The sequence below is a fragment of the Myotis daubentonii genome, chromosome X (genome assembly GCF_963259705.1).
Source record: "Myotis daubentonii chromosome X, mMyoDau2.1, whole genome shotgun sequence".
Classification (NCBI taxonomy): domain Eukaryota; kingdom Metazoa; phylum Chordata; class Mammalia; order Chiroptera; family Vespertilionidae; genus Myotis; species Myotis daubentonii.
In genome coordinates this window covers 107587082-107613732 of record NC_081861.1, presented here as the reverse complement: position 1 = coordinate 107613732, position 26651 = coordinate 107587082, and the positions used below count along the sequence as shown (strand labels likewise).

Genomic DNA, 26651 nt, shown 5'->3' with positions numbered 1-26651 from the left:
TCTCTAAAATCAAAATCAATATAAAGCTACTTAAAAAATAAATAAATGGTGCTAGGGAAATTGGAAAGCCATATGCAAAGAATGAAAGTAGATTACAATTTGTCCCCATGTATAAAAATTAACTTAAAAACGTATCAAAGACCTAAATATAAGACCTGAAAGTATAAATTACACAGAGAAAAACATAGGTCCTAAACTGTGGACCTTGATCTTAAAGAGGATTTTATAATTTGACCCCAAAGGCAAGGGAAGTAAAGGCAAAAATAAATGAATGGGAGTATATCAAACTAAAAAAGTCTGCACAGCAAAAGAAACCAACAAAACAAAAAGGCAACCGACCAAATGAGAGAAGTTATTTGCAAACTACAGCTCTGACAATGGGTTAATATCCAAAATATATAAAGAACTCATACAACTCAGCACCAAACAAACAAATAATCCAACTTAAAAATGGGCAGAGGAACTGAAGAGACATCTCTCCCAAGAAGACATACAAATGGCCAACAGATACATGAAAAGAGGCTCAACTTTGCTAGCTATTAGGGCAGTGGTTCTCAACCTGATTTCTGGGCCTCATCCTATGGAAATTCTGTTTCTTTGTTATGGGGTGGGGCCACAACATTAGTAACAAAGAAACAGAATTTCCAGAGGATGAGGCCCAGAAATCAGGATTTTAAAAAGATTCCCAGGTGATTTTAATGTGCAGCCAAGGTTGAGAACCACTGTATTAGGGAAATGAAAATCAAAACTACAATGAGATACCACCTCACACTTGTTAGAGTGGCCATTATCAACAAGACAAGTAATATCAAGTGTGGCGAGATTGTGGAGAAAAAGGAACCCTCATTCACTGCTGGTGGGAATATAAACTGGTACAGCCACTATGAAAAACAATATAGAGGTTCCTTAACAAATTAAGAAAAGAGATACTGTATGCCCCAACAATCCCTCTTCTGAGTATCTACCTGAAAATTTTAAAACATATATTCATAAAGGTATATTTATCTCTATGGTCACTGCAGAATTATTCACAGTGGCCAAGATACCTTGACTTTTACTGATGAGGCAGTGTGGCATAATGGAAAAAACGTGAGTTTAGAAGTTGTGCAGACCTGGTTTTAATTTGCAATTGTGAAATATATGGTCTAAATCTGGGCAATTTACTTAATCTTTTAGAGTTATGCTGCTCAATATGGTAAATACTTGGTACATGCGGTTATTTAAATTCCAATTAATGAAAATGAATAAAGTTTTAAAACTTAGTTCTTTAGTCAGTCACACTAGCCCCATTTCAAGTGCTCTACAGCATATTGCAGAGTATAGATATACAATAATTCAACTACTAAAGAAATTTCTACTGGACAGTGCTATCTTAGAGTCTCAAGTAATATATCTGAAAAAAGGGGGAAATGCCTTCCTTTTTATTATTATCCTGGGGGTTAAATATGTGAAAAGAGCTTCCATTCCTTTTCATTGCTGGATAAATTTGTTAAGTCGCTGTTTACTCTCCATTTTTATTCTCACATGTATTTCATGTTAATCAGGCCCTAGTGAGAATCATAATCACAGTGAAATATATACTTAGTGTCTCTTAAAAGAAGGCCAAGGTTTTGATGGAAAGAAAGCAGGCACTTTGGCTCACTCAGGCCTTTTCAAAACACCAGTTATTACTTATGAAGAAGGCATCACTATCCAAAGTGAGGCAGCTGATTATATACCACACTAAAACATTTATAATAGGGATTGGTAAACTACAGCTCTGGGTTAAATCTAGTCTGGACTCTGAACTAGAACTTTAAAAAATATTTACTTACTTGCAAAAACAAAAATAAACACATAAAGAAGAATATGTGACCTTCTGTGTTCTGCAAAGCCTAATATATTTATGCTACCTGGCCTCTAAGAGAGAAAAAAAATGCCAACCCCTAAAATCAAATCAGATATTTTAAAAGCATCAGATTGGGGGTAATAAAAATAAAAACCTCACAGAAAGATGGAGGCTGGCAGGGCGGCAGTGAGGAAGAGGGTGTGAATGAGTGAGGGAGTGAAAGGGGTGTGTGTGGTGTGTGCATGTGAGTGAGGGACAGTTAGATCCTGCAGGAGTATCAGGGCTGACAAACCAGACTCTCCTGAAGGGGGAGCCACTTTCCACTGTTGTGGGCACTCCCTGGGCTGAGGGGCTTGGGCAAGGAGCCCATGACATCTTGAAGGGGAGAGCAGCCCCCACTAGGAACCCAGCCTCACCACCACCAAGACTGGCCTTGGACACTGCCTGGGATCCTGCAGCCACTCTAGTCAAAGTGATGCTGCCTCACCCGCTGACCTGCAGACCCCAGTATGTCCACCTCCAAGGGTGCATGGTTCCCTCAGCAGAAATCGTGACTTGCCCCTCCCCAGCTGCTGGCTTCTAGACACAGCAGTCACCCCGCTCTAGCATGTGGGCACCACAAGCCCACTGCCCTGGCAGGCGACTTCTGGGACCCTCCGTGAGCTGCTGCTGGGCACATGCCTCTCCAACTAAGGGTGCATGGCTCCCTCAGGAGAAACTGAGACTTCCCCCTCCTGGGATGCCAGCTTGTGGACACCTCAGTGAGCTACTAACGCCTCGCCTCCCTGGATAAGGTCGCACTGTTTCAGCCATAGACTCCGAGATTCCCGCATCCCCAGCTGCTGGCTCCTGGATCCCTGAGGGATTCTCAGAGTGAAATTACCCTGGCCAGAGTCTAACTGCCTCATCCACAGACTACGAGAGAGCTGCCCTCCCACTGTCATGGAGTCCGGAACCCTCGCAGTGACTTGCAGAGTGTCGCTACCCCAGGAACAGTCACACAACACTGGCCAGAGTCACATGACCTGATCCTCAGGCCCCAAGACCCCTTCCCCCCAGGCTGTGGACTCCGGGATCTGACAATGAACACACACCAGTGAGAACTCAAGCAACCCTTTCACAAGAGCCAGATCCATGAGCACATCCACAATAGCTTGCATAAAGAGGCTGGGGGTGAATCACACCATCAGACAACCAGTGATAAGACTTCTTCCATGAATGAGAAACTAACATTCAAGACCCAACTATATCAGGGGAACCCAAATAGCTCAAGTAGGAGGCTCCACTAGAATACCAAGCTCAGGAGATCTGAGAGACTGCACCACTGGGTCCCAAAAATCACCAACTACATAGCACCACCCCCAAAAGAACTGAGGTAGCAAAGCAGTTGGATCTCAGACATAGAAACAATTAAAACGTTAGAGCAAAAATGGGGAAACAAAGAAACAATCCCCAAAGGAAAGAAAAAGTGAAATCACCAGAAAAAGGAATTAAATGAAATGGAGGCAAGTAATTTGTCAGAGAAAGAATTCAGAGTAATGGTTATAAGGATGCTCAAACTTCTGGATGACAAAAACGCACAACTCAATGAGAATTAGAAGGAGCTGAATGAGAATTTCACTGACATTAAAAGGAATCAGGAGGAAATAAAGAATGACATAGGTACAATAAAGAACACAATGGAAGGCTTCAATAGTAGACTAGAAAAATCTGAGGACCGCATAGGCAAGCTAGAACACAAGGTAGAAAAACAAACCCAAGCAGAGCAGTAACTGAAAAAAAATAACTTAAAAAGCAGGAGCAGAGCTTAAGGGAGCTTTGGGACAACAAGAAACGAAACAACATCTGCATTATAGGGTGCTAGAAGGAGAGGAAGCTGAGCAAGGAATACAAAACCTGATTGAAGAAATACAACAGAAAACTCCCCTGATTTGGGGAAGAAAAAAGTCACAAGTCCAAGAAGCACACAGAGTCCCAAACAAGATGAACCCAAAAAAACCCACACCAAGTCACATCATAATTACATTCGCAAACATCAACAACAAAGTAAGAATCTTAAAGACTGCGAGAGAAAGACAGAAAGTTACCTACAAGGGATCTCCCATTAGATTATCAAATGATTTCTCAACAGAAACACATCAGGCCAGAAGGGAATGAAATGAAATATACAAAGTGATACAAAGCAAGTGACTGAATCTAAGAATACTATACCCAGAAAGGTATAATTGAAGGGGAAATCGGGAGCTTCACAGACAAAAATGAATAAGAGAATTTATTACCACCAAGCAAGCAAAGCAAGAAATGCTAAAAGGATTGCCATAAAAAGAAAAAATAGGGAAAAGGGAACACAGGCATAGAGAATAAAAATGGCTAGAAACAAGTACCTATCCATAATAACCTTAAATATAAATGGACTAAATGCTCTAAACAAAAGACACAGGGTAGTTGAATGGATAAGAAAACATGACCCATATATTTGCTGTCTACAAGAGATCCACCTCAGGACACAGGACTCACACAGACTGATAGTGAAGGAATGGGAAATTTTTTTTTTTAGGCAAATGGAAATGAAAAAAAAAGCTGGGGTAGAAATACTTATATCTGACAAAACAGACCCTAAAGTGAAGGCCATAACAATACCAGATATCAAGTTGTATTACAAAGCCACTGTTCTCAAAAATGCCTGGTACTGGCACAAGAACAGATATATAGACCAATGGAAAAGAACAAAGAACCCAGAAATCGACCCAAGCCATTATGCTCAATTAATATTTGCCAAAGAAGGCAAGAGCATACAATGGAGTTAAAACAGTCTCTTTATAAATGGTGTTGGAAAAATTGGATAGATACATGCAAAAAAAATGAAACTAGATCACTAACTCAAACCATTCACAAAAATAAATTCAAAATGAATAAAGGACTTAAATGTAAGACAGGAAACCATAAAAATCTTAGAAGACTCCATAGGAAGCAAAATATTCATAGCAATATCTTTACCAATACAGGTCCTAGGACAATGGAAGCTAAGGAGACAATAAAAAAATGGGACTACATTAAAATAAAAAGCTTCTACACAGCAAAAGAAACCATCAACAATAAGAGAGCCCACTGCAGGGGGGAACATATTTGTCAATGTTATATCCAATAAGGGTTTAATCTCTAAAATTTATAGGGAACTCATACAACTTAACAAAAGAAAGATAAACAACCCAATCAAAAATGGACAAAGGACCTAAATAGACCCCTTTCGAAAGAGGACATACAAAAGGCCGAGAGACATATGAAAACATGCCCAAAGACACTAATCATCCCAGAAATACAAATCAAAATGACAATGAGGTATTTTCTCACACCTGTCAAAATGGCTATCATCAACAAATCAAGAAACAACACGTGTGGTGAGGATTTGTAGAAAAAGGAACGCTTGTGCACTGCTAGTGGAAGTGCACACTGGTGCAGCCACTGTGGAAAACAGTATGGAATTTCCTCAAAAAACTAAAAATGGAACTCCCATTTGACCCAGTAATTCCACTTCTAGGAATATATCCCAAGAAACCAGAAATACCAATCAGAAAGAATATATGCACCCTTATGTTCATAGCAGCACAATTTACAATAGCTAAGATTTGGAAACAGCCTGAGTGCCCATCAGCAGACAAGTGGATTAAAAACCTGTGGTACATCTATACAATGAAATCCTACTGAGTTGTTAAAAAGAAATAACTCACTATTTGCAACAACATGGTTGGACCTGGAGAGCATTATGCTTAGCAAAATAAGCTAGTCTGAGAAAGATGAATATCACATGATATCACTCATATGTCAATTCTAATGAACAACATAAACTGATGAACAAAAATAGACCCAGAGACACAGAAGCATACAACATACTGTCAGACCTCCAAGGGAAGGCAGGGGAGGGGGTGGGAGGGAGGAAGAGATCAACCAATGAATCATATGCGTATATGCATAACCCATGGACACAGACAATAGTGTGGTGAAGGCCTGGGGTTGGGGCGCCGGGGCAGAGTGGGAGAGGTCAATGGGGGGAAAGGGGAACATAAGTAATACTTTAAACAATAAAGATTTAAAAATAGTACCTCACACACACAAAAAGTGAAAAAGATAGCATTACAGACTACTAAATGGACACTTGTTCATAGTATGAGAGGTAAACAAAAAGACATGGCATTAACTTTTTCAGCTTCACTTGGGAACATAAACATATGAGTTTTCCCTTCTTTACTAACAGAATTGAAATGTAACGTTCTCATCTATAAGAATTTTTGTTCACTGTTTTGTAATAATGAGAATATATTTATTGTATACTAATCTATAAATAGTCCTAATAATTAGTTTTGCTTTAGAGATGTAACACCATGTAGCAAAATTATTTTATTAAATCAAGAGTCCTGTGTTAAGTATAGAACAAAATTATAATTTTAAAAGGTAAGCCCTAAAAATAAAAGGAAAACAAACCATGTGGAGACAATGATCAATGTGGAGACAGGAACAATTCAAAGTGGATTTACAGACAACTAGTTGACTGTCCATCCCTAATAGGCTATACACAAAGGATAAAAAAAAATAGCAAAAACAACAATGAAAACTTAAAACTTTTCAATAATTGTATTATTGGTGGCAGTGTAGGCATTTTACTATTAAAATGCTGCATGTATATTGTAGAATAAGATATTTAAACATGCTGGTATTTAATCAACCTTACCAGTTGATTATCTTATATTATCATGATAAAAAAATGTATAAAACACAGAGAAAATCGTCAAATGGCACCATGCGAATTCAATAAGAAAATTCAAGAATTTGGAAAGTCTATAGGGCAAATGACATGACCTGATTTCTTCAATAAATAAAGAGCGATGGAGAGAGACTTAAGAGACTTAAAATCAATAAACTGCAATGTATGGATACTATTTGGATCCAGAATTTTTAAAATGAACTTTAAAAAATTATAACACATCAGTGATATTTTAACATTGACTAGATACATGATATTAATGACTTATTGATAATTTATACTCCGTATGTAATAATATTTTCTCAGGAGTTCCAGTTTTTTAAAAGATATAAACTGATATTTTTACAGATGAAATATACCTGGAATTTGCTTCAAATAATACAGATATTGGGTAGAGATGAAACAAGATAGGCCTAAACTAGAAAATGATTGAAGCTGAGTTATAGGCATATATTATATTACTAGAGGCCCGGTGCATGAATTTGTGCACAGGTGGGGTCCCTCGGCCTGGCCGGCGATTGGGGCCAATCGGGGGGCTGGCCTGCCAGGGGGAGGGACTGCAGAAGGTTGGCCCCAGCAGCAAGCTAACCAATCGCAGATTCCACAAGGAATCAGGCTTCCTTCTCTCTCCTGTCTGGGTCTGGGGTGCAGGTGAACCAGATTCGGGCCTGTCAGGGCCCCAGCAGCAAACTAAGGCACAGCTGATTCTGCGAGGAATTGGACTCCCTCCTGTCTGGGTCCGGGTGCAGGTGAACCAGATTTGGGGCTATCATGTCCCCAGCAGCAAGCTAAACAATGGCCGATTCTCAGAGGAATCAGGCTCCCTCCTCCCTCCTGTCTGGGTTCGGGGTGCAGGTGAACCAGATTCGGGGCTGTCAGGGCCCCAGCAGCAAGGTCTGGGTCAGTGAATGTCATAGCTACTGGCCAGTCGTCCAGTCGTTCTGGTCCTTCAGTCTAAAGGTCACTTAAACTTATATATATATACACATGCACATATGTGTATATATATATTATATTTTACATATTACATAATATTGTGCTATATTAAAATATATGACATTGTTCTCTGTACTTTTATTAATGTTTGAAATTTTCCATAATAAAAATCTTAAAAAAGACTCCTGTTAAACTTATGATATATCACATTATAATCTTTTAACAGTATTTTTCCATTGATATGAAGATAGTTTACTAAGAATACTGGCAAAGGCAAGAACAGAAGGAAGCACTATAGTATTACCAACCAATATTCTACTGCTACTCTACTCTCAAGTGCAAAAGTGAAATATTTTATTGTTTATATCTCTTGTTTTCTCCTTGCTATCTATTCTTTCATTCAGTTAACAATCAGGTTCCTACTGTACAATTATATTAAGTGCTGGGTTACAAGGATGATTAAGATATGATTCATGTCCTCAAAGAATCACATTCTAGTAGAGGAGACAGATGTATAATACAAAAATTGCCTACAGTGATGAGTGTTATAATACAGGTAGTTACAGAGTGCTTTAGGGTCCACCAACCTAGACTAGGACCTTACCATCTGTTTGGTAAAGTAGTGGAAAGAGAATAGACTTCAGAGTTAGACCTAGTTATAAATTCTAGCTATACTACTTACTAGTGGTGCAACTTAGGGCAAATTATTTGATTCGGTATCAATCTATATAGATGTAATATTACTTATCTCACAGGAATGAGCACAGAAAAATGGTTCATATATATTAACTATCATCATCATCATCATCATCATCATCATCATCATCATCATCGTCATAGCCAATGGCCACCACTCCATTCTCATCTAATTCCAACCAACTATAATTAACACCGTCAACCAAAATACTTCTTTTGTTAGATTACCACCCTGCAAGTAAATAAATTGGTACCCTCTTTCCTAGCACACTATTTAAAACCATTTTGTATTTTCCAGGTTCTCCATAATCTATCTTCAATCTATACAGGTAATCTAATTCCCACTACTACATGACACTTATTCTTAGCTTCCTATTGCAATTGCAGCTAGTCAATGATAGTATTTTCTCCACAAGCACACTGTTACTTCTTGGGAACAGGGGAACAATAATTACATGTTGATGAGATCAGATCAGTTACATGGCATGGGCCTAGGAAATTCATAAGTTTATGGCTGTGTATTTTTTACCTTTGAAGCACCACCAGTGCATTTTTGAATGTCAGGCTAACGGTGCAGTAAATGTTGTGGCAGGCTAGAAGAGTTGCACTTGATGCAGTAAAACACTGCCTTTCATTCTATCTTGGCCTCAGAGCATTCCAACCTACATATTTGATCTTTGGCCAATATAGATTTTAAAAATGACTATGCTTTCTCCATTTCACTCAAAGAGCATATTTTAACACTTGTGGGGTAGGTACAAGCCTCAGTAGATGCTGGCATATTAGAATATACTAGTAGCTATGCAACAAGTAATCCATGCAAACAATCTGAGAGACCTTCAAAATGAAATCTGTAAGAAAATTCAATTGTGCTCACAATATTGAAAGTGTAAATTGCTTTCAAATACTTGCCTCAACAGCTTGTGAGTCTATTTCCAGCACCTAATGAGCTGTGACAAATTGAGATTAGTCATCAAAATTCAGGACAGCCATTAGCAGCTTAATAGAACTTTGCATGCAGCAGTGTCCTTTGATCTGTTCAGTGTGAAGACCTGAGAGGAAATAGTGATATAGTGGAAAAAACAACAGACTGTAAATTGGTAAAGCAGAGTTCTAGTCTGGGCTCTGCTCATATCTCACTATGTTAAATTTTACACGTAAATTCGCTTTCATTATGAATTAGATTGTCCATTTGTGAAAGAAGGCTGCACTACAAAATGTCCAAACTTCCTTCTAATTTTGACAATGCATGATTCTAAAGTTTAGTGATAATTTCCAAGTGTATAATTTACTACAGATAAGCTATTAACATTGTATTTCTCTAAAAACCAGAAGGGCCTTAGCTGTTTTGGCTCAGTGGATAGAGCCTCGGCCTGCGGACTTAAGGGTCCCAGGCTCGATTCTGGTCAAGGGCACATACCCAAGTTGCAGACTCAATCCTCAGTAGGGGGCGTGCAGGAGGCAGCAGATCAATGATTCTCATCATTGATGTTTCTGTTTCTCTCCCTCTCCCTTCCTCTCTGAAATCAATAAAAATATATTAAAAAACCAGAAGGGAAATCACCAACAAATAATTACTTTATACTAAAATAATACTGTTGATTATATGATCAGAATCATATATTTTTAAGAAAAAACTTCTCAGTGAGCAGAACATTTTTAAAAAATTATTAAATTGAATATATTGGGATGACATTGGTTTCAAGTGTACAACTCAAGAAAATATCATCTGCACACTGCATCATGCACCCATCACCCCTATCAAAGCCTCTTTCTGTCCCCAAGCCCTCCTCTGCCCCCCTACACCTAGCTCCCACACCTTTCCCTCAGGCTATCACCACATTTTTGTCTGTGTCAATGTGTTATATATACATATATTTTTGCTTAATCCATACCTCTGTTTCTATTTTGTTCCTCAGTTTATTTTGTTCATTAGATTCCATATATAAGTACACCATATGGTATTTGTCTTTCTCTGACTGGCTTATTTCATGTAGCATAATAATCTCCAGGTCCATGCAGATACAAAAGGTAAGATTTCCTTTTCTTATTTTAACATTCAACTTTGTAAATGTACCACAGCTTTTAATCCATTCATCTACTGATGGGCACTTGGGTTGTTTCCAGAACTTAGCTATTGTAAATTGTACTGCTATAAATATAGAGGTACATATAGTCTTTCGAAGTAGTATTGCAGATTTCTTCAGTTATATTCCCAGAAGTGAGATCCACTAGGTCAAAAGGCAGTTCCATTTGTAATTATTTGAGGAAACTACTGTTTTCCACGGTGGCTGCAGCAGTCTGCATTCTCACCAGCAGTGCACAAGGGTTCTTTTTTCTCCACATCCTCACCAGCACTTATTTGTTGATTTGTTGATGATAGAGGTGTGAGGTGATACCTCACTGTGGTTTTAATTAGCATCTCTCTGATGATTAGTGATGTTTGAGTATTTTTTAATATGTCTCTTGACCATCTGTATGTCTCCTTGAAATAAGTGTCTATTCAGATCTTTTGCCAATTTTTTAATTGGTTTGTTTATCTTTTTGGTGTTGAGTAGTATAAGTCCTTCATATATGTATTTTGGAAATTAACCTGTTATTAGATGTACCAGCAAATATGATCTCCTATTATAGTGGATTAGCATTTCATTTGGTTGATGGTTTCTTTTTCTGTACAGAAGCTAGAAATCCAGGTGCCCTCTTAATAGGCCAATGCATACATTTTCATTTGTAGCAACTCACCGTGGGCTCCAGGACAGAAAGGGCAGAGTGGACTAGATTCCTGTGAGGAGAGACTCGGTTTTGTGACTTTGGGACTTTGGGGAGAGAGGTGGAGAGACAGCCAACAGAGTCCCTGTGCTGAGTCCCTCTTCCACACCACAGATGCCATCTTTCTTGGATTGACCACTTCCTTCCATATGGCATCAGCCTGGGAATGTGCAATAGTCTCAGCCTCACAACTCCCAATAACCAAACCCTGCTGAATTCATGCACCTCGGAACAGTCAGCTACCTGGGCCCCTGGTGTAGAGATCCAGAAGGACTCAGGGGGTATCATAAACTGAGTAGTGTGACTCCAGGCAGGAGTCATTGCCTCTACTTCTTGCAAGCCTGACTGGCATCACCCACCCCAATAGATTCACTAGCCCCACCCTCTCAAATCCCAAGGCCCAGCCCTACCTAGCAAAGGCTCTCAAGGAGGTTCTGCCAGAATCGAGGACAGACTGAGTTGTGTGGGTTTAGGATAGGGACATTTCCCCCTCACATACCTAACCAGCACCACTGCTCCTGTGCAGATATTTCCCTTCACATGGCCAAATTTTAGTCTGTCTGGAGTTGATGAATTTTGCTGGCAACACCCTAACAACTCCCTAAGACGCTGGAAGTTATAGCTGGCTTTGGTTTACCCTGGGACTTTTGTAGAGAGGACTCAGGTCCAGCACAGGCACCAAGTTTGAACCTGTGTCATTATGGTGAACACAAATCGCCCCTACCTGGTGACTCACTGAGAACCCACCTCATACAATTGGCATACATCCAGAGGCTCATTCAGGGCCTAAACCTAACAGGGAGCTGGCGGGCAAAGGCAGGCAGAAGTGGAACTTAGAGTGCCTTGGGACTTTTGCTGACCTTCCCCTGGGCTCAGTGTTGGATGAAACCAATCACTGTGTACACCTTGGCCCCTTCCATGCACAACCAGGCCCAGAAGAGGCAGCCAAAAACTATGAATCACTTTGTAGCTCCAAAAGGCAACCCAGGACTAATCACAGGCAATGTATGACATTGACCTACACCTGAGTCCCTCACAGGAGGTCCAGCAACAAACACACCCTGGGTATGGGTGTTCAGACCACATAGGAGCAGGACCCAATAAGCTCCACTAATGACATATCCAAAGAAGATCTTGACAGGCACCAGAGCCAGCTGGGGCAAATTCCAGTTTTTGTGGTCAGTAATCAAACAGCAACTCGAACACTGTGATTGGGGTTGATCCTAACAGTCAGCTGGCCTGAATGTCAACCCCATTCATGAATGGGCCAACAGCAATCAAGACTAAACTACACAGGAGGGTTCACATAAACTACACAAAGGACATTCCCAGAGAACCTTGCTTGGATGATACTAGAGCATGTGCTACTGAGCCCCATAAAACACCTACACATAAGGCTAGCAAAACAAGAATGGGAAACATACATCTACATAATACACAGAAATAATACAGAAATGGGGAGACAAAGAAAGATGTTCCAAATGAAAGAGCAGGAGAAATCCCCATATACACTAATAAAAGAAAAACATGCAAATTAACCATCACTCCATCACTCCGCCACTCCACTACACCCACCAGCCAATCAGGAGCGAGTACAAATTAACCCAATTAAGATGGCAGTGGCCACAGAGCTGGAGCGAGCAGGAGGCTTGGGTTGCCCCCGGCGATGGAGGAAGCCAAGCTTCCCGCCTGCCCTGGCCGGTCATAGGCTCCACTCAAGGCTACAAAGTTTCAATTATAGAAGATAAATAAATCCCAGATACCTGCTTCCAGCCCACCCTGGCCTCCGCTCAAGGAGGCACTGAAAAAAAAATGGAAAAAAGGAGACACTGGTAGCTTGGGTCGCAGGGGGACATGGCCAGCCTAAAAACGGCCATCAGCCCCTCACCTAGGCTGGCGAGGCACCCCAGTAGGGACCCCAACCATGAAGGGGGTGTGGACAGCCTGAAAACAGCCCTCAGACCCTCACCCAGGCTGGCCACACCCCCATGTGGTGAGGGTCCCCACTGGGGGGCTTGGCCAGCCTGCAAACAGCCATCAGTCCCTCAGCCAGGCTGGCCACAGCCCCCAGTCACCCAAAGCTCCCAGTAGAGGCTGGCTGGAAGCAGGTATCTGAGATTTATTTAGATTCTATAATTGAAACTTTATTGCCTCTTGAGGAGGCCACAGCAGACCAGGGCTGGTGGGAAACTTGGCTTCCTCCATCACTGAGGTAACCAAGCCTCCAGCTTGCTTCAGCTCCATGGCTGCCGGCTGCCATCTTGGTTGGGTTAATTTGCATATAGTTGCTCTGATTGGCTGGTGGGCGTGGCTTAGGCATAGCAAAGGTATGGTCAATTAGCATCTTTGTCTTTTATTAGTGTAGACTAGGGGCCCAGTGCACGAAATTCGTGCACTGGGTGTGTGTGTGGGGGCGGGAGTGTCCCTCAGCCCAGCCTGCCCCCTCTCACATACTGGGAAGCCCTCAGGCGTTGACCCCCATCACCCTCCAATTGCAGGATCGGCCCCTTGCCCAGGCCTTACGCCTCTGGCCTAGGCGTCCGGCCCGGGCAGCGGGGACCTGCAGTGGCAGCGGGGGGTGCCGCGATCGTGCGGGCTCCGCCCCTGCCCCTGCAGGAAGCCTCTGGCTGAGGCGTCCGGCCTGGGCAGCGGGGACCCACAGCTGCAGCGGCCCCGCAATCATGGGCTTTGCGTTAGGCCCAGGCAAGGGACCCCTAGCTCCTGGGACTGCCAGCTTCGACCGTGCCCAGCTCCCATCGCTGGCTCTACCCCTACTTCCTGCTATCACTGGCCAGGGCGGAAAAGGCACCTGATTCTCCAATCATGGCTGGGGGGCAGGGCAAAGGCGGCCCCAGGGCCGCCTTTGCCCTGCCCCCCAGCTCTTAGCTCCCCCCTGGGTTTCTGATCACTGTCAGTGGCAGGGGGCTTCTTCCTGCTTTCCCTTTCGCCTCCCTGCATTGTGCCTACATATGCAAATTAACTGCCAACCTTAGTTGGCAGTTAATTTGCATATAGCCCTGATTAGCCAATGAAAAGGGTATCGTCGTACGCCAATTACCATTTTTCTCTTTTATTAGTATAGATAAGTAAAGCCTAAATTAACCTTTCTGATTTGGCCAGCCTAATTGCCTTAAGTTCCTGGAATATGTCATAATGTTCAACCTGAGAGGACTTAAACTATTATAATATACTAAAGGCCCAGTGCATGAAATTCATGCACAGGGTGGTGTCCCTCAGCCTGGCCTGCACCCTCTCGCAGTCTGGGACTCCTCGTTCCTTACTGTCTGCCTGCTCACTGCTCCTTACCGCTCGGCTCGCTGCTCCTTAGTGCTGCTGTGAAAGTGGGAGAGGATCCCACCACCACTGCTGCGCTTTCCAGCCATGAGCCTGGCTTCTGGCTGAGCAGCGCTCCAGCTATGGGAGTGCACTGACCACCAGGGGGCAGCTCCTGCATTGGGCATCTGCCCCCTGGTGGTCAGTGTGCATCATAGTGACTAGTCGTTCTGGTCTTTCTGCCTTAACGGTCACTAGGCTTTTATTATATAGATACAGGTCACTTCTTGAATTGCTAAAGATTTATGATCTATATTACATTATAATCGTTAAATATATGCTATCTTGTAATAGTATCCATTGCATGAGAATATGTTCTCTTTGCTGATATAAATTCCTTTAGAGCGGAAATAATATTGTAGAATTTATGTGCATCTGTACTGCACTTGGTGTGTAATCAATACATTTTAAGTTGTTGAACAGAACTTGAAGCATTTTATAGAGTTAAAATACTCAGATATTTCAGGCCTTACTTTGATTAGGAATTCCAATATACAGTTTAATCAAAGATTCAGGGCAAATCACACACTGTATATTGAAAAGGTATTAAAGATGCAATCCTTTAAGAAGAAACTACATGTCACTATTTGGAAGGCAGCTATGCTCACCACTATACCACCAACGCTACATGCCACTATTTGAACACAAAAAAGCTGTAGTGTGAATAAAATGATATAAAATCAAGTACAGATCACAATTAAATATTTTACCAGTATAAGGTGAGGATTTGGGAGTTGGAATTATTTTTGTTTTTAAAGATGAGAAGCCTCAATTGCTCAAAAGAAAAGCAAAGAAGAAGCATAAATTAACAACTCTGAGTCATAGCTGCAATCACAAAAAATACTCTCCTACAGAAACATTGTCTAGTTCAGTGATGGCAAACCTTTTGAGCTCGGCGTGTCAGCATTTTGAAAAACCCTAACTTAACTCTGGTGCCGTGTCACATATAGAAATTTTTTGATATCTGCAACCATAGTAAAACAAAAATTTATATTTTTGATATTTATTTTATATATTTAAATGCCATTTAACAAAGAAAAAATCAACCAAAAAAATGAGTTCGCGTGTCACCTCTAACACGCGTGTCATAGGTTCGCCATCACTGGTCTAGTTTGTGTAGTTTCTGAGAAATATGCTGCAATTCTCCCCTCTATTCCTCATTATGTAAAGCGTTTTTCTTCTCTGGCTGTTTTCTACATTTTTATTTCAATTTTTCAGCAGCATGGAAATGATGTGTACAGGGACATGAGATGAGTCTATGTGTATGGTATTTATCCTACTTGAGGTTCTTTCCACTTCTTAGAGCTCTGTCTTGATATATGTCATTATTTTTGGAAAATTCTCAGTCTTTGTTTCTTCAAATATTTCTTCTGTCCTGCAGATATATTATCAATAACTATGAATAAAGGTTCAAACTTCAAGTCACTAGTAATATTCACTTTTAAAAGTACTTTTTTTCAAATGAAGTTTTGAAAAAAATGTATATTTCATGTTAACATTACCCTTTTAGTAATATATTTTAAATGTATATGATAAATTTCCCTCTAAATATATTTAAATATATGTATTTTAAAATAAAAATTTAAATCTATTTGTGTTCATGGGCGTCAAAGAATGCACTCATTCATTCACTCAACAACCATTCAAGTATCTATTACATACTATATCTCAAGAGCCTGTGAGTCTTGAGATACAAATGTGAGTAAAATGTTGTCCCTGTTTTTAAGGAAACTCTCAGTTTAATTAGGGAGAAAAATGTAAAAATATATGCAATACATGGTTATAAGCAGTATAACAGAGGTGTGTCCAGGGGGAAGCAGAGATAAGAGACATATCCTCATTTTCAGGTTTTTTCAGAGATGGAAAAATTTACCTTCAAAGGACATGAATTATCTAGTCCACAGAAGTCCAGGATAATTTAGATTTAACCATGTACTATTTTCAACTATATATTTTTTTATATTTCTCCAACCAGGATACTTTTTTCTGAAGACAAAAAAAAAAATCTAACAGTTATTACAGTTTTAACTTAGTCAACAAACACCTCCTAAACAAACACTATGCACTAGATAGTTGCTATCTTATCCATGAGAGATATAACTATGCAAAGACATTGTTTCTGCCCTTAAGTAATGTATAATCTCTAGTAGGGGAGTCAGAAAAGGATATGATGGAGGACTTCCACTTCTGGAAAGATGGAGTAGATATACTTTTCCTAATTCCTTCCATTAAGTAAAACTCAAAATCCTAGATATTATATAAAAATATGTATAAAAAAGACTCTGAAAGATGAAGAGAAGATGACAAACCAATTAGGTACCTCAGGACCTGAGGAATGACATGATAGTGAGGTCCATGGGCTTATTTTTGTTTCATATTATTTTGGACTGGATGCTGGAGAAGCCAGTGACAGAGAAATGGCAACTGGTGCAGACAAAAGACCCAGGAAAAGTGTGCTTTCTCCAGTCAAAAGACCAGGAAAGGAGCAGTCTAGCAAGACATAAAAGTTTTAAGCAATAATCACTCTAATATAGCTAAACAGGACAGACAAAACTAAGACAATTTACCCACCCACACAAGCAAAGCCTCAGGGGAAAACCCATACTTTAACTCTGGCTAGGCTGAAATAAGACATTCTAACACTATCCCACCAGCATGGTGTTAGAGAAGGCAGAACTTTTACCCACAAGGCAGTAAGGAGCTCTGGCCCCCAAGATATCAGTAGAGACTACATGGGGAACCTTGATATCTGTCATCAACTGATGGTAAGGACACACCTCTCCCCTTCCCTGCCAGGGAGGTATCCAAAAAAGGCCTAGTGAAGAGTCAGGATATTTACTATCATCAGGTGATAATAACAAGGTCACCCCCAATGGTGGTGTTACTTAAGGACATATAAGGAGCATTAACAAGGTACTGCTACCCCACCCAGCCAGAGTGATAAGAGCAAAAGCCTAGAAGGGACCTAAACACTCACCCTTGCTCGAGAATAACAAGGGGGCCTTTCCCTTCTTGGGTGTCAAGAGAGACTGCGCAGGGAACCTTAACTTCTACCCCTCACTTGGTAGCAACTAGGCTGCACTGCTCTTTCCCTTGACAAAGTTGTATTAGAGAAAGCTAACTAAAACAGAGATTTTGAATATGATCCAGAGCATTATATCATACCAAAATATCAATTGGAAATTGATATCATAACAAGACCCAGGAAAATATAAACTTAAACAAAAAGGAAAAAAGATGTCAGCATTGAGTTCAGAGATGTTAAAATTATCTGACAAAGATTTTTAAAGGATCCATCACAAAAAATGCTTCAACAAGCAATTCTGAAAATACCTGAAGCAAATTAAAACATAGAAAATCTCAGTGAAGAAACACAAAGTCTCAGCAAAGAAATATAAGATATAAAGAAAAACCAAATGGAAAATTTAGAACTGAACAACATAATGACTGAATTTTTAAAAATTCAATGTATGAACTCAACAGCAAAATGGAGATGACAGAAGACATAATGGCTGACAACTTCCCCAAATTGGCAAAATACATAAAACCCATTAATACAAGGCATAGAAAATAAAAGCGAAATAGAAAACATATAGAAAACTAAGTCCAATCACAGCAATAATTACACTAAATCAGGGTGGGTTAAACAATTCAATCCAAAGGCAAAGAATGTCAGACTTTATTTTTAAAAAGTTCAACCGTATGCTGTCCAAATAAAACATAAATATACATGCACCTAACAACAGAGCCACAGAATATCTGAAACAAAACTGACAGAACTGAAGAGAAAAAATAGACAATTCAATAATAATAGAAAGTTCAATACCTCATTCAATAATGGATACAAATAGGCAGAAAATCAACAAGAAAACAGAAGACTTGAACAACAGTATAAACTTAGATCTAAAAGACTTCCATTACACACTACACCCAACAATAGTAGAATATACCTTCTCATCAGTGCATATGGAACATTCTCCAGGATAGACCATATGTAGGCCACAGGACAGATCTCAAAAGATTTGAAACTGTACAAAAAAAATATGTTCTCTGACCACACCAGAAGTAAATCAGATATAATGAACAAAAAGGTCTGGGAAATACACAAATATTTGAAGAGTAATAAAAAAACACACTTCTAAATAACCACAGGTCAAAGGAAAAAGAGCCACAAGAAAATTTAGAATATACTTTGAGTTGAATGAAAAAAAAAGACATCAAAACTTATGAATGCAATAAAAGCAGTTCTGAGAGGGAAGTATATAAATATCTGTAAATGTTATAATAAAAAAATCTCAAATCAATAATCTCATAACTTAATTTAGGAAAATAGAAATGCAAACTCAAATCCAAAGCAAGCAGAAGGAAGGAAATAATAAAGATTAGAATGAAAATAAAATGAAATAAATAAAAGAAAATCAATCCAGAAAATCAACACACCCAAAAGTCACTTCTTTAAAATGACTGACAAAACATTGATTCTGTAACCGAGAAGAAAAAAGAAAAAAAAAAAAAGGTGGGATTACTAAAATCAATAAGGAAAGGGAGAACATCGCATATTGGCTTTATAGAAATAAAAAGCATTGTAAGTTAATACTGTGAACCAGGGTGTGGAGAAGTACAGGACTTGGTTGGAATGTCTGTAAGGAGGATTCTCCGAAAGTTCGGGGGCCTCTGAGGGACCTTGCTGAAGGCTGTATCCCCTAGCCTTGACTTTTCCAAATAAGTCTGATCCCCCGGGTGTTTTGCTAGAATATCTATGTTTAGTCTTTAAAGACCTGACCTTGTAGAAGCATATACTTTCTCAAGAATAATTACGGTGATAATTGTATCTAAAGGTTAATTTTAGTTCAAGCTGTTGTGACAATAAAAGCCTAAGAAGGCAGGCAAACAGACTGCTTTTTACTTCTAAAGTAAAACAGTCCCTTAGCCCTCTCTTTCACAGAAATTTATATCAAAGCAATCTGTTCATCCGTTGCTCAGGGTCTGCTGGACAGCCCCTGCACAATGGTACAACAAATTAGATAACTCAGCTGAAATGGAGAAATTTCTAGAAAGACACAAATTACAAAAGGACTCAAGAATAAATGGAAATTCTGAATATACCTGTATAACCTGTATAGAGATTATCTTTCCACAAAGAAAGCCCAGGTTCAAAGGAAATTCTACCAAAAGCTTAAAGAATTATCACCAACCTTTCAAAAATTTTCCAAAAAATAGCAGAGCAGAAAATACCCACTCATTCTATGAGGCCAGTATTTCCTGGCACCAACAGACAAAGACATCACAAGAAATCTATACCCCAATATTTATTGTGAATATAGAAACTTAATATAGGTGTATAAAAAGTGCATTGACCAAGAATGCAAGATTAGTTCAATATATGTAAATTAATTGATATGTCACATTAATAAAATAATGAACAAAAACACATGACTAGCTCAATAAACACAGAAAAATCCTTTGACAAATACTCTCCCATTATTAAATAAAACATCAAAACTTAATTAAGTAGGAATAGAAAAGAGCTTCCTTAACCTGATAAAGGGGAGCTACAAAAATCCCACAGCTAACATACTTCATGGTGAAAGGCTGAAAGCTATCCCGTTATGATCAAGAACAAGAACAAAATATCTATTGTTACTATTTTGAATCAATATTGTACTGTAAGTTCTAGCCATGGTAATTAGACAAGAAAAAGAAATAAAAGGCATGTAGAATAGAAAGGAAGAAGTAAAACTCTTTATTTACAGACGGCATAATATGACATAATCTTATATGTAGAAAATCCTAAGGAATATACACATATATACATGTACATGTGTGTACTCAATTATTAGGACTAATCAACTTAGCAAGATTGCAAGATACACAGGATACAGATCAACACACAAAAATATATTTTATTTGTATATGCCTGCAATGAATAACGTGAAAATGAAATTACAAAAATGACTTCATTTACAATATTATTAAAAAGAATAAAACACTTAAGAATAATTTTTACAAAATAAATGTAAGACTTTTAAACTGAAAACTACAAAATATTGTTGAAAAAAAAGACATACACATGGAAAGACATCCCATGTTCATAAATTTTAAGACTCAGTTGTGTCAAGATAGCAATAATCCCCAAATTAACCTAAAGATTCAAGGCAACCACTATCAAAATCCCACGTGCTTTTTTTTTGTAAAAATTGACAAGCTAATTCTAATATGCATATGAAAATACATGCAACCTAGAAAAATCAAATAAATTTTGAAAAAGAGCAAAATTGAAGTACTCATGCTTTCCCATTTCAAACTTACTTAAAAGCTACAATAATAAAGACTGTGATATTGTCATAAAGATAGACATATAGTTCAATGGAATAAAACTGATAGTCCCAAAGTAAGCCCTTACATTTAGGGTCAACTTTTTTTTACAAAGATGTTAAGACAATTCAATGGGTGTATGAATAGTCCTTTAAGCAAAAGTTCATAAGCTAAAGTACAAAAGTATTCTCTATCTAATACCACATACAAAAACAACTCAAAATTGATCATAGACCTAAATATAAGACCTAAACCTATAAAACTTAGAAGAAAACATAGATGTAGATCTTTGTGACTTTGGTATAGGCCAGGGGTGGGCAAACTTTTTGACTCGAGGGCCACAATGGGTTCTTAAACTGGACCGGAGGGCCGGAACAAAAGCATGGATGGAGTGTTTGTGTGAACTAATATAAATTCAAAGTAAACATCATTTTTTTTTAGTTTTATTCATTTCAAACGGGCCGGATCCGGCCCGCGGGCTGTAGTTTGCCCACGCTGGTTTAGGCAATGATAAATATTACACCTAAAAACGCAAGCAACCTAAGAATACAAAGATAAATTCAACTTCATCAAAATTAAAAACTTTCCCACTTCAAAGGGCACTATCAAGAAAGTAAAATGATAACCCACAGAATAGAAGAAAATATTTGCAAATCATATATCTGATGAAGGTCTAGTATCCAGAATATATATTTTAAATCTTACAAATTAATAAAAAGGCAAATAACCTGTTTTTAAAATGAGCCAAAGATGTGAATACACAGTTCTTCAAAAAAGATATAAAAATGTCCAATAAGCACATGAAAAAATGCTTGCCATCACTTGTCATTAGGGAAATGGGAATCAAAACCACATTGATATATCATTTACCAATACACACAGAATGGCTATAATAAAAATTATAGACAGTGAGAAGTACTTGTAGGATGTGGATAAATTAGAACCCTCATACATTGCTGGAGGGAATGCAAAATGGTTCAGGCACTTTGAAAAATAATCTGGCAGTTCTTCAAAAAGGTAAAAAATAGAGTTACCTTATGACCCAAAAATCCCACTTCCAGATCTCTATCCAAGAGAAATGAAAACAATGTCCACATAAAAATGTCCATAGCAGCATTACTGATAATATTCAAAAAGTGAAAACAACCCTAATGTCCATTAAATGGCAACTGTATTAACAAAATGTGGTGTATCCATACAATAAAATATTACTCATCAATGAAAATGAAGTACTGATACATACTCCACCAGCCCTAGACAAACAATCATTTTTTCTGTCTCTATGTATTGTCTATTATGGACATTTAAGTAGATAGAGTCTTGCATTTTGTTGCCTTTACTGTCATTTATTTAGCACAATGTTTTCAAAATTCATCCATGATGTAGTATGTGGTGTCAGTTGTTACTTCACCTCTTTCATATATTTTATTTATTTGGGTGGTCTCTGTTTCTTGATGAGTCTGGCTAAAGCTTCATCAATCTTGTTTACCTTTTCAAAGAACTAGTTCTTGGATGCACTCTTTTATATTTTTTTTTTAGTCTCTATGTCATTTATTTCCTCTCTAATCTTTATTATTATTTCTTTCCACTTACTCTGGGCTTTTCTTGTTGTTCTCTTTCAAATTCTTTTAGTTGTAGTGTGAGATAGTTTATTAGAGCTTTTTCTTGTTTTTGGAAGTAGGCCTGTAATGCTATGAATTTCCATCTCGGCAGTTTTTGCTGTGTCCCATGATTCATTTTCAAAATATTGATTGATTCCATTCCTTTAATCACCAAAGGTAGGCATTTTAATGTGTTTAATAATTATCTCTTTGATTCTTTACAAAATGCATATTGTAGTAATGTGTACACATATTTTTAAAGTTTTTACATATCTCAGTTTCTTAATTTTTCACAAAGTAAATGGTGTATTGTTATTTTGCTTATCTTTTTCATAAAACGTGCCTTTATATTGGTCTGTGTTCCTATGTATATACATAACCCATTTTTTCTACTTGCTATATAAGACTACATGATATACATTAATATTTTACCTATCCACTGTCAGCAATGGACAACTATATTGCTTCCAATTCCCCACCACCATAAATAATACTGCAATAAACATCCTTGTATAAGTGCCCTTATGCACTTGTACATCTTTTTTATATACCCTCAGGGACAGAATTACCAGGCCATAGAGTAAGTGTATATACTTAATTTCACTAAATATATAAGATTGATCTCCATACTAGTGTACCAATCATCTTTCCTACCAGTATAATGGGGGTGCTTATATTCCCATATCCTGGCCAACTTTAGGATTTCACCATCATTCCATCTTTTTCAACTTACTAAAGTGTTATCTCATTGTTTTAATATGTAATTATCTGATAATTATTGTGAGCATCTCTTTGTGCCAATGTTTTCACCATCTCCTGCACATTATAGGCATTAAAATGTTTTTTTTCAATGTGTAAAAGAATAAGAATATAAGAAAGAATAAAGTATGCACAAGGCTTGTTAATTGTTTGGATATGGGGGATACTTTATGATGATCCCAAGATTAGATATTGATGCTCTTAAGTGAAATAGGGAACACAAATGAAAAATCAAATTTGATAAAGAAATTTTTGAACATGTTGAATTTGATATACCTAAAGATATCAAGTAGGTATTTGGAAATATGAATGCACTAGTGGCCCAGTGCACAGATTCATGCACATTGAAAGGAAATTAATTAGAAGAAAATTTTGTGCGGTAATAACATTACTGCAAAAATGACAAGTCAAAATAGTATATATAATATAGTATTATAAAATTAAAATACTAAATATTTTAATTTTGCTATTCGCCCTTTCTCTATAATAAAAGTGTCAGAGATGAAAGAAAATTAGTAAAATGTATATGAAAATAATATAGAGCTTTATATGTATCGCACATGTGCAAGTCAATGTTTATTTTTCAGTGCTCATTATATGTACCGGCCAGTCAGCTGGCCAGCCAGGTGGACAGATGGACAGTTGGTCACTTAGCCTTTTATATATATAGATGAGGTGAACTATGGAGCCAGGCTGAGGAGGGTTGTTGAGGTAGTAGTTAGCCTAGTGATAGGAGAAGATCCTGGTGAGTTTCAGAATGACTGAGTGAAAAGATAAAAAACAAAAACAAAAACAAAAAACAGGCCAAATCTACATTAATTGTGTAACTCATGCCTTGGCTTAGAGCAGTGGTCGGCAAACTCATTAGTCAACAGAGCCAAATATCAACAGTACAATAATTGAAATTTCTTTTGAGAGCCAAAATTTTTAAACTTAAACTATATAGGTAGGTACATTGTTATTAACTTAATTAGGGTACTCCTAAGGCTTAGGAAGAGCCACACTCAAGGGGCCAACGTGCCGCATGTGGCTCGCAAGCCACAGTTTGCCGACCACGGGCTTAGAGTAATAATATCCATCAAGTCTATATAACAAACACATGGTCTCATTCAGGAGAGATTATAGGAATGGGTCACATCCCCCCCCCCCACAAATGTTCGAATTATATTAAGCAACTTTCATGGTCCTTCACAGATTGCTACTTACATTGGTTGTCTTAAAGTGTTGGATTTGTTTGTGTGTTTTTTTATCAAGGAACCAATTTCCAAATTTAAATTGCAAGAACTTTAATAAGTTAGATTTTAATAGCAATTCTAAAAATATTCCAGCATTTTTTCAACAACTTCATTACATATTTCTGGAAAGTATTAAAAAAAGACAGACCATGAACCCCAGAAATATCCATCCACTGCCTTGCCCCTTCTAAGAGGCCTCAGAGCACCTGCCAATTACAATGCCCACTTCTATGATTCCTAACATATGCTTTGAACTAAGGGGCTGATGCACTGGCCAAAACTGACTGGAACAGGAATTGGTACTTGAGCCAAAGGCAGCTAACTACAGTCTGTCTTATAAAGTGGCTTGATGTGCAATTTTTGTAGTAATTAGTGACTAGCTAACCAATTAGATACTCTCTTTAGGAAAGTCTAGATGTGAAGCACATGGCTTAATAGAAGCGGAACAGTTCCAGTATCCTTTTACTAAAACAGCACTTAAGATTAACTTGAATATGCCTCGGTTCTTCATCACCTGGAAAAGCCTAATACTCTGTTCTCTATAACCTGTATAAAAACCACACATACTCCTCCCCCAATTAGTGGTTTCCAAACCTAGCAACACATCAGAATCACCTGCTGGGCTTTTAAAACAGTAGAATGCCCCATCTAAAGTGGAGCTAAGGCATCAGTACTTAAAAAAAAAAAATCTTTATTGTTGAAAGTATTACAGATGTCCCCATCTTTCCCCATTGATCCCTTCTAGTCCATGCCCACCCACATCAGTACCTTTTAAAGCTCCCTAAGAAAATTCTAAAGCACAGCTAGGATTAGGAAATATTGATTTATAGTGTTGAGCAATACTAGAGAACCTTGGGATTCATGAAAGCAAATTTTTATTTCCATATTCAATGAGGGTCATTTTCATTTTATGACATAAAGCAACATCATGGAATCATACCAAACATGGTTAAATAGGCTAAGAGTTTCAAAACAACTTTCAAAGTTACACTGAAATTAAGATGTTCAACAATGCTGACAGAAAACCAAAAAACAAAAACAAAAAACAAAAAACTGATTTTGCTGGTAATAATCACCAGTCTTTCCAAGTACAAACTTCACTTTGTTAGGTTCCAACTATTTTCTGGTATCAGTCACATTAAAAAAAAAAAAAAGAGGAAAGAGCTGCCCTAGCCAGTTTGGTTCAATGGATAGAGCATTGGTAAAGAGTCCCAGGTTTGATTCCGGTCAAGGGCACGTACCTTGGTTGCAGGAACAATTCCTGGCCCTGGTCAGGGTGCATGCAGAAGGCAACCAATTGATGTATTGCTCTCACATCAATGTTTCTCTCTCTGTGTGTCCCTCTCCCTTCCTTCTACTCTCTCTAAAAATCAATGGAAAAATATCCTCAGGTGAGGATTAACAAAAAAAAAAGAGGAAAGAGCCAAGGATTACAGTTGACACAAAGAAATATATAGCTGGTATTATCAAGAATTTTGAAACCTTAAAACTTTTGATGGCCATGTGCCTTCCCATCCCCTCCATCCTTGGCCCAAACCCCAAAACATAGTCCCAGAGTCATAAATCATCTCCTGTATTCTAATTCCTACAAAACTCTGTATTTTCTCTCCAAATTTCCTGATACTTCTAAAACTCCAAAAGCCATTCCATGTGTCTAGTCTCCCTTCTCCTTACCTGAAATGAAGCATGACTGTCTCCTGAGGTCACTGCTTCCCTTGTCACCCTCAAGTGAAGGCTATTTCATGTGTCTCAGGGATAGAAGGTAGAGTTTGTCTTCTTAATTTCCAATGCTGCTTCTAAGCCATTACTTCTCCATCTTTACATAAAAACCTCTGTCCTTATTAGTGAGAAAATGGAACAACTGGAGCCTTCAGGAATGGGGATGTAAGTTGATATAACCACTTTTGAAAACTATATGGCAATATATACCAAAGCTGCACAATCTGGTGCCCCCACTCCTAGGTATATACTCAAAAGAAATGTACACTTACATGTACCACAAAGACATGTACAATAATGTTCATAGGAGTACTATTTGTAATAGTTCAAAACTGAAAATAATTCTAATGTCCATCAATAATAGACTGGATAAATAAATCATGCTATATTATGCTATGGAATATCACACAGGAATAATGAATGGACTGTTACATGCATAATCTCAGAAGCATAATACCTATTGGGTGAAAGAAGCTAGACATAAGAAAGTAAATAAGGCATAATCTCATTTACATGAAGGCCAAAAATAGGCAGAATTAATCTATGGTGGAGGCTAATTCTGTGGGGGAAGAAAGTGGAGTACTTATGGGCTGCTGGTAATGTTCTATTTATTTTTTAATTTGGGTGCTTGTTGAACAAGTATGATCATTTTTGTGAAAATTAACCAAGCTACTTATGACTTGTGTACTTTATTATATGTA

General features: G+C 38.2%; 1 protein-coding gene across 4 annotated transcripts in view; it reads right to left on the bottom strand.

Moving 5' to 3' along the window:
* Nucleotides 1-26651, bottom strand: part of APOOL (apolipoprotein O like) — a 104450-nt gene that overhangs the window by 66314 nt on the left and 11485 nt on the right. The window contains exon 1 of one of the 4 annotated variants that reach the window (XM_059679116.1): nucleotides 25473-25594. The exons of 2 other annotated variants lie outside the window; for them this stretch is intronic. Coding sequence is in view for 1 of the 2 variants with exons in the window: in XM_059679113.1 (XP_059535096.1) it covers nucleotides 9640-9705 (66 nt within the window). In the remaining variant the exon portion in view is untranslated. Of the gene's footprint in view, nucleotides 1-9639; nucleotides 9724-25472; nucleotides 25595-26651 lie in introns of those variants that run through there. One more of the 4 variants, XM_059679113.1, reaches the window with a different exon arrangement.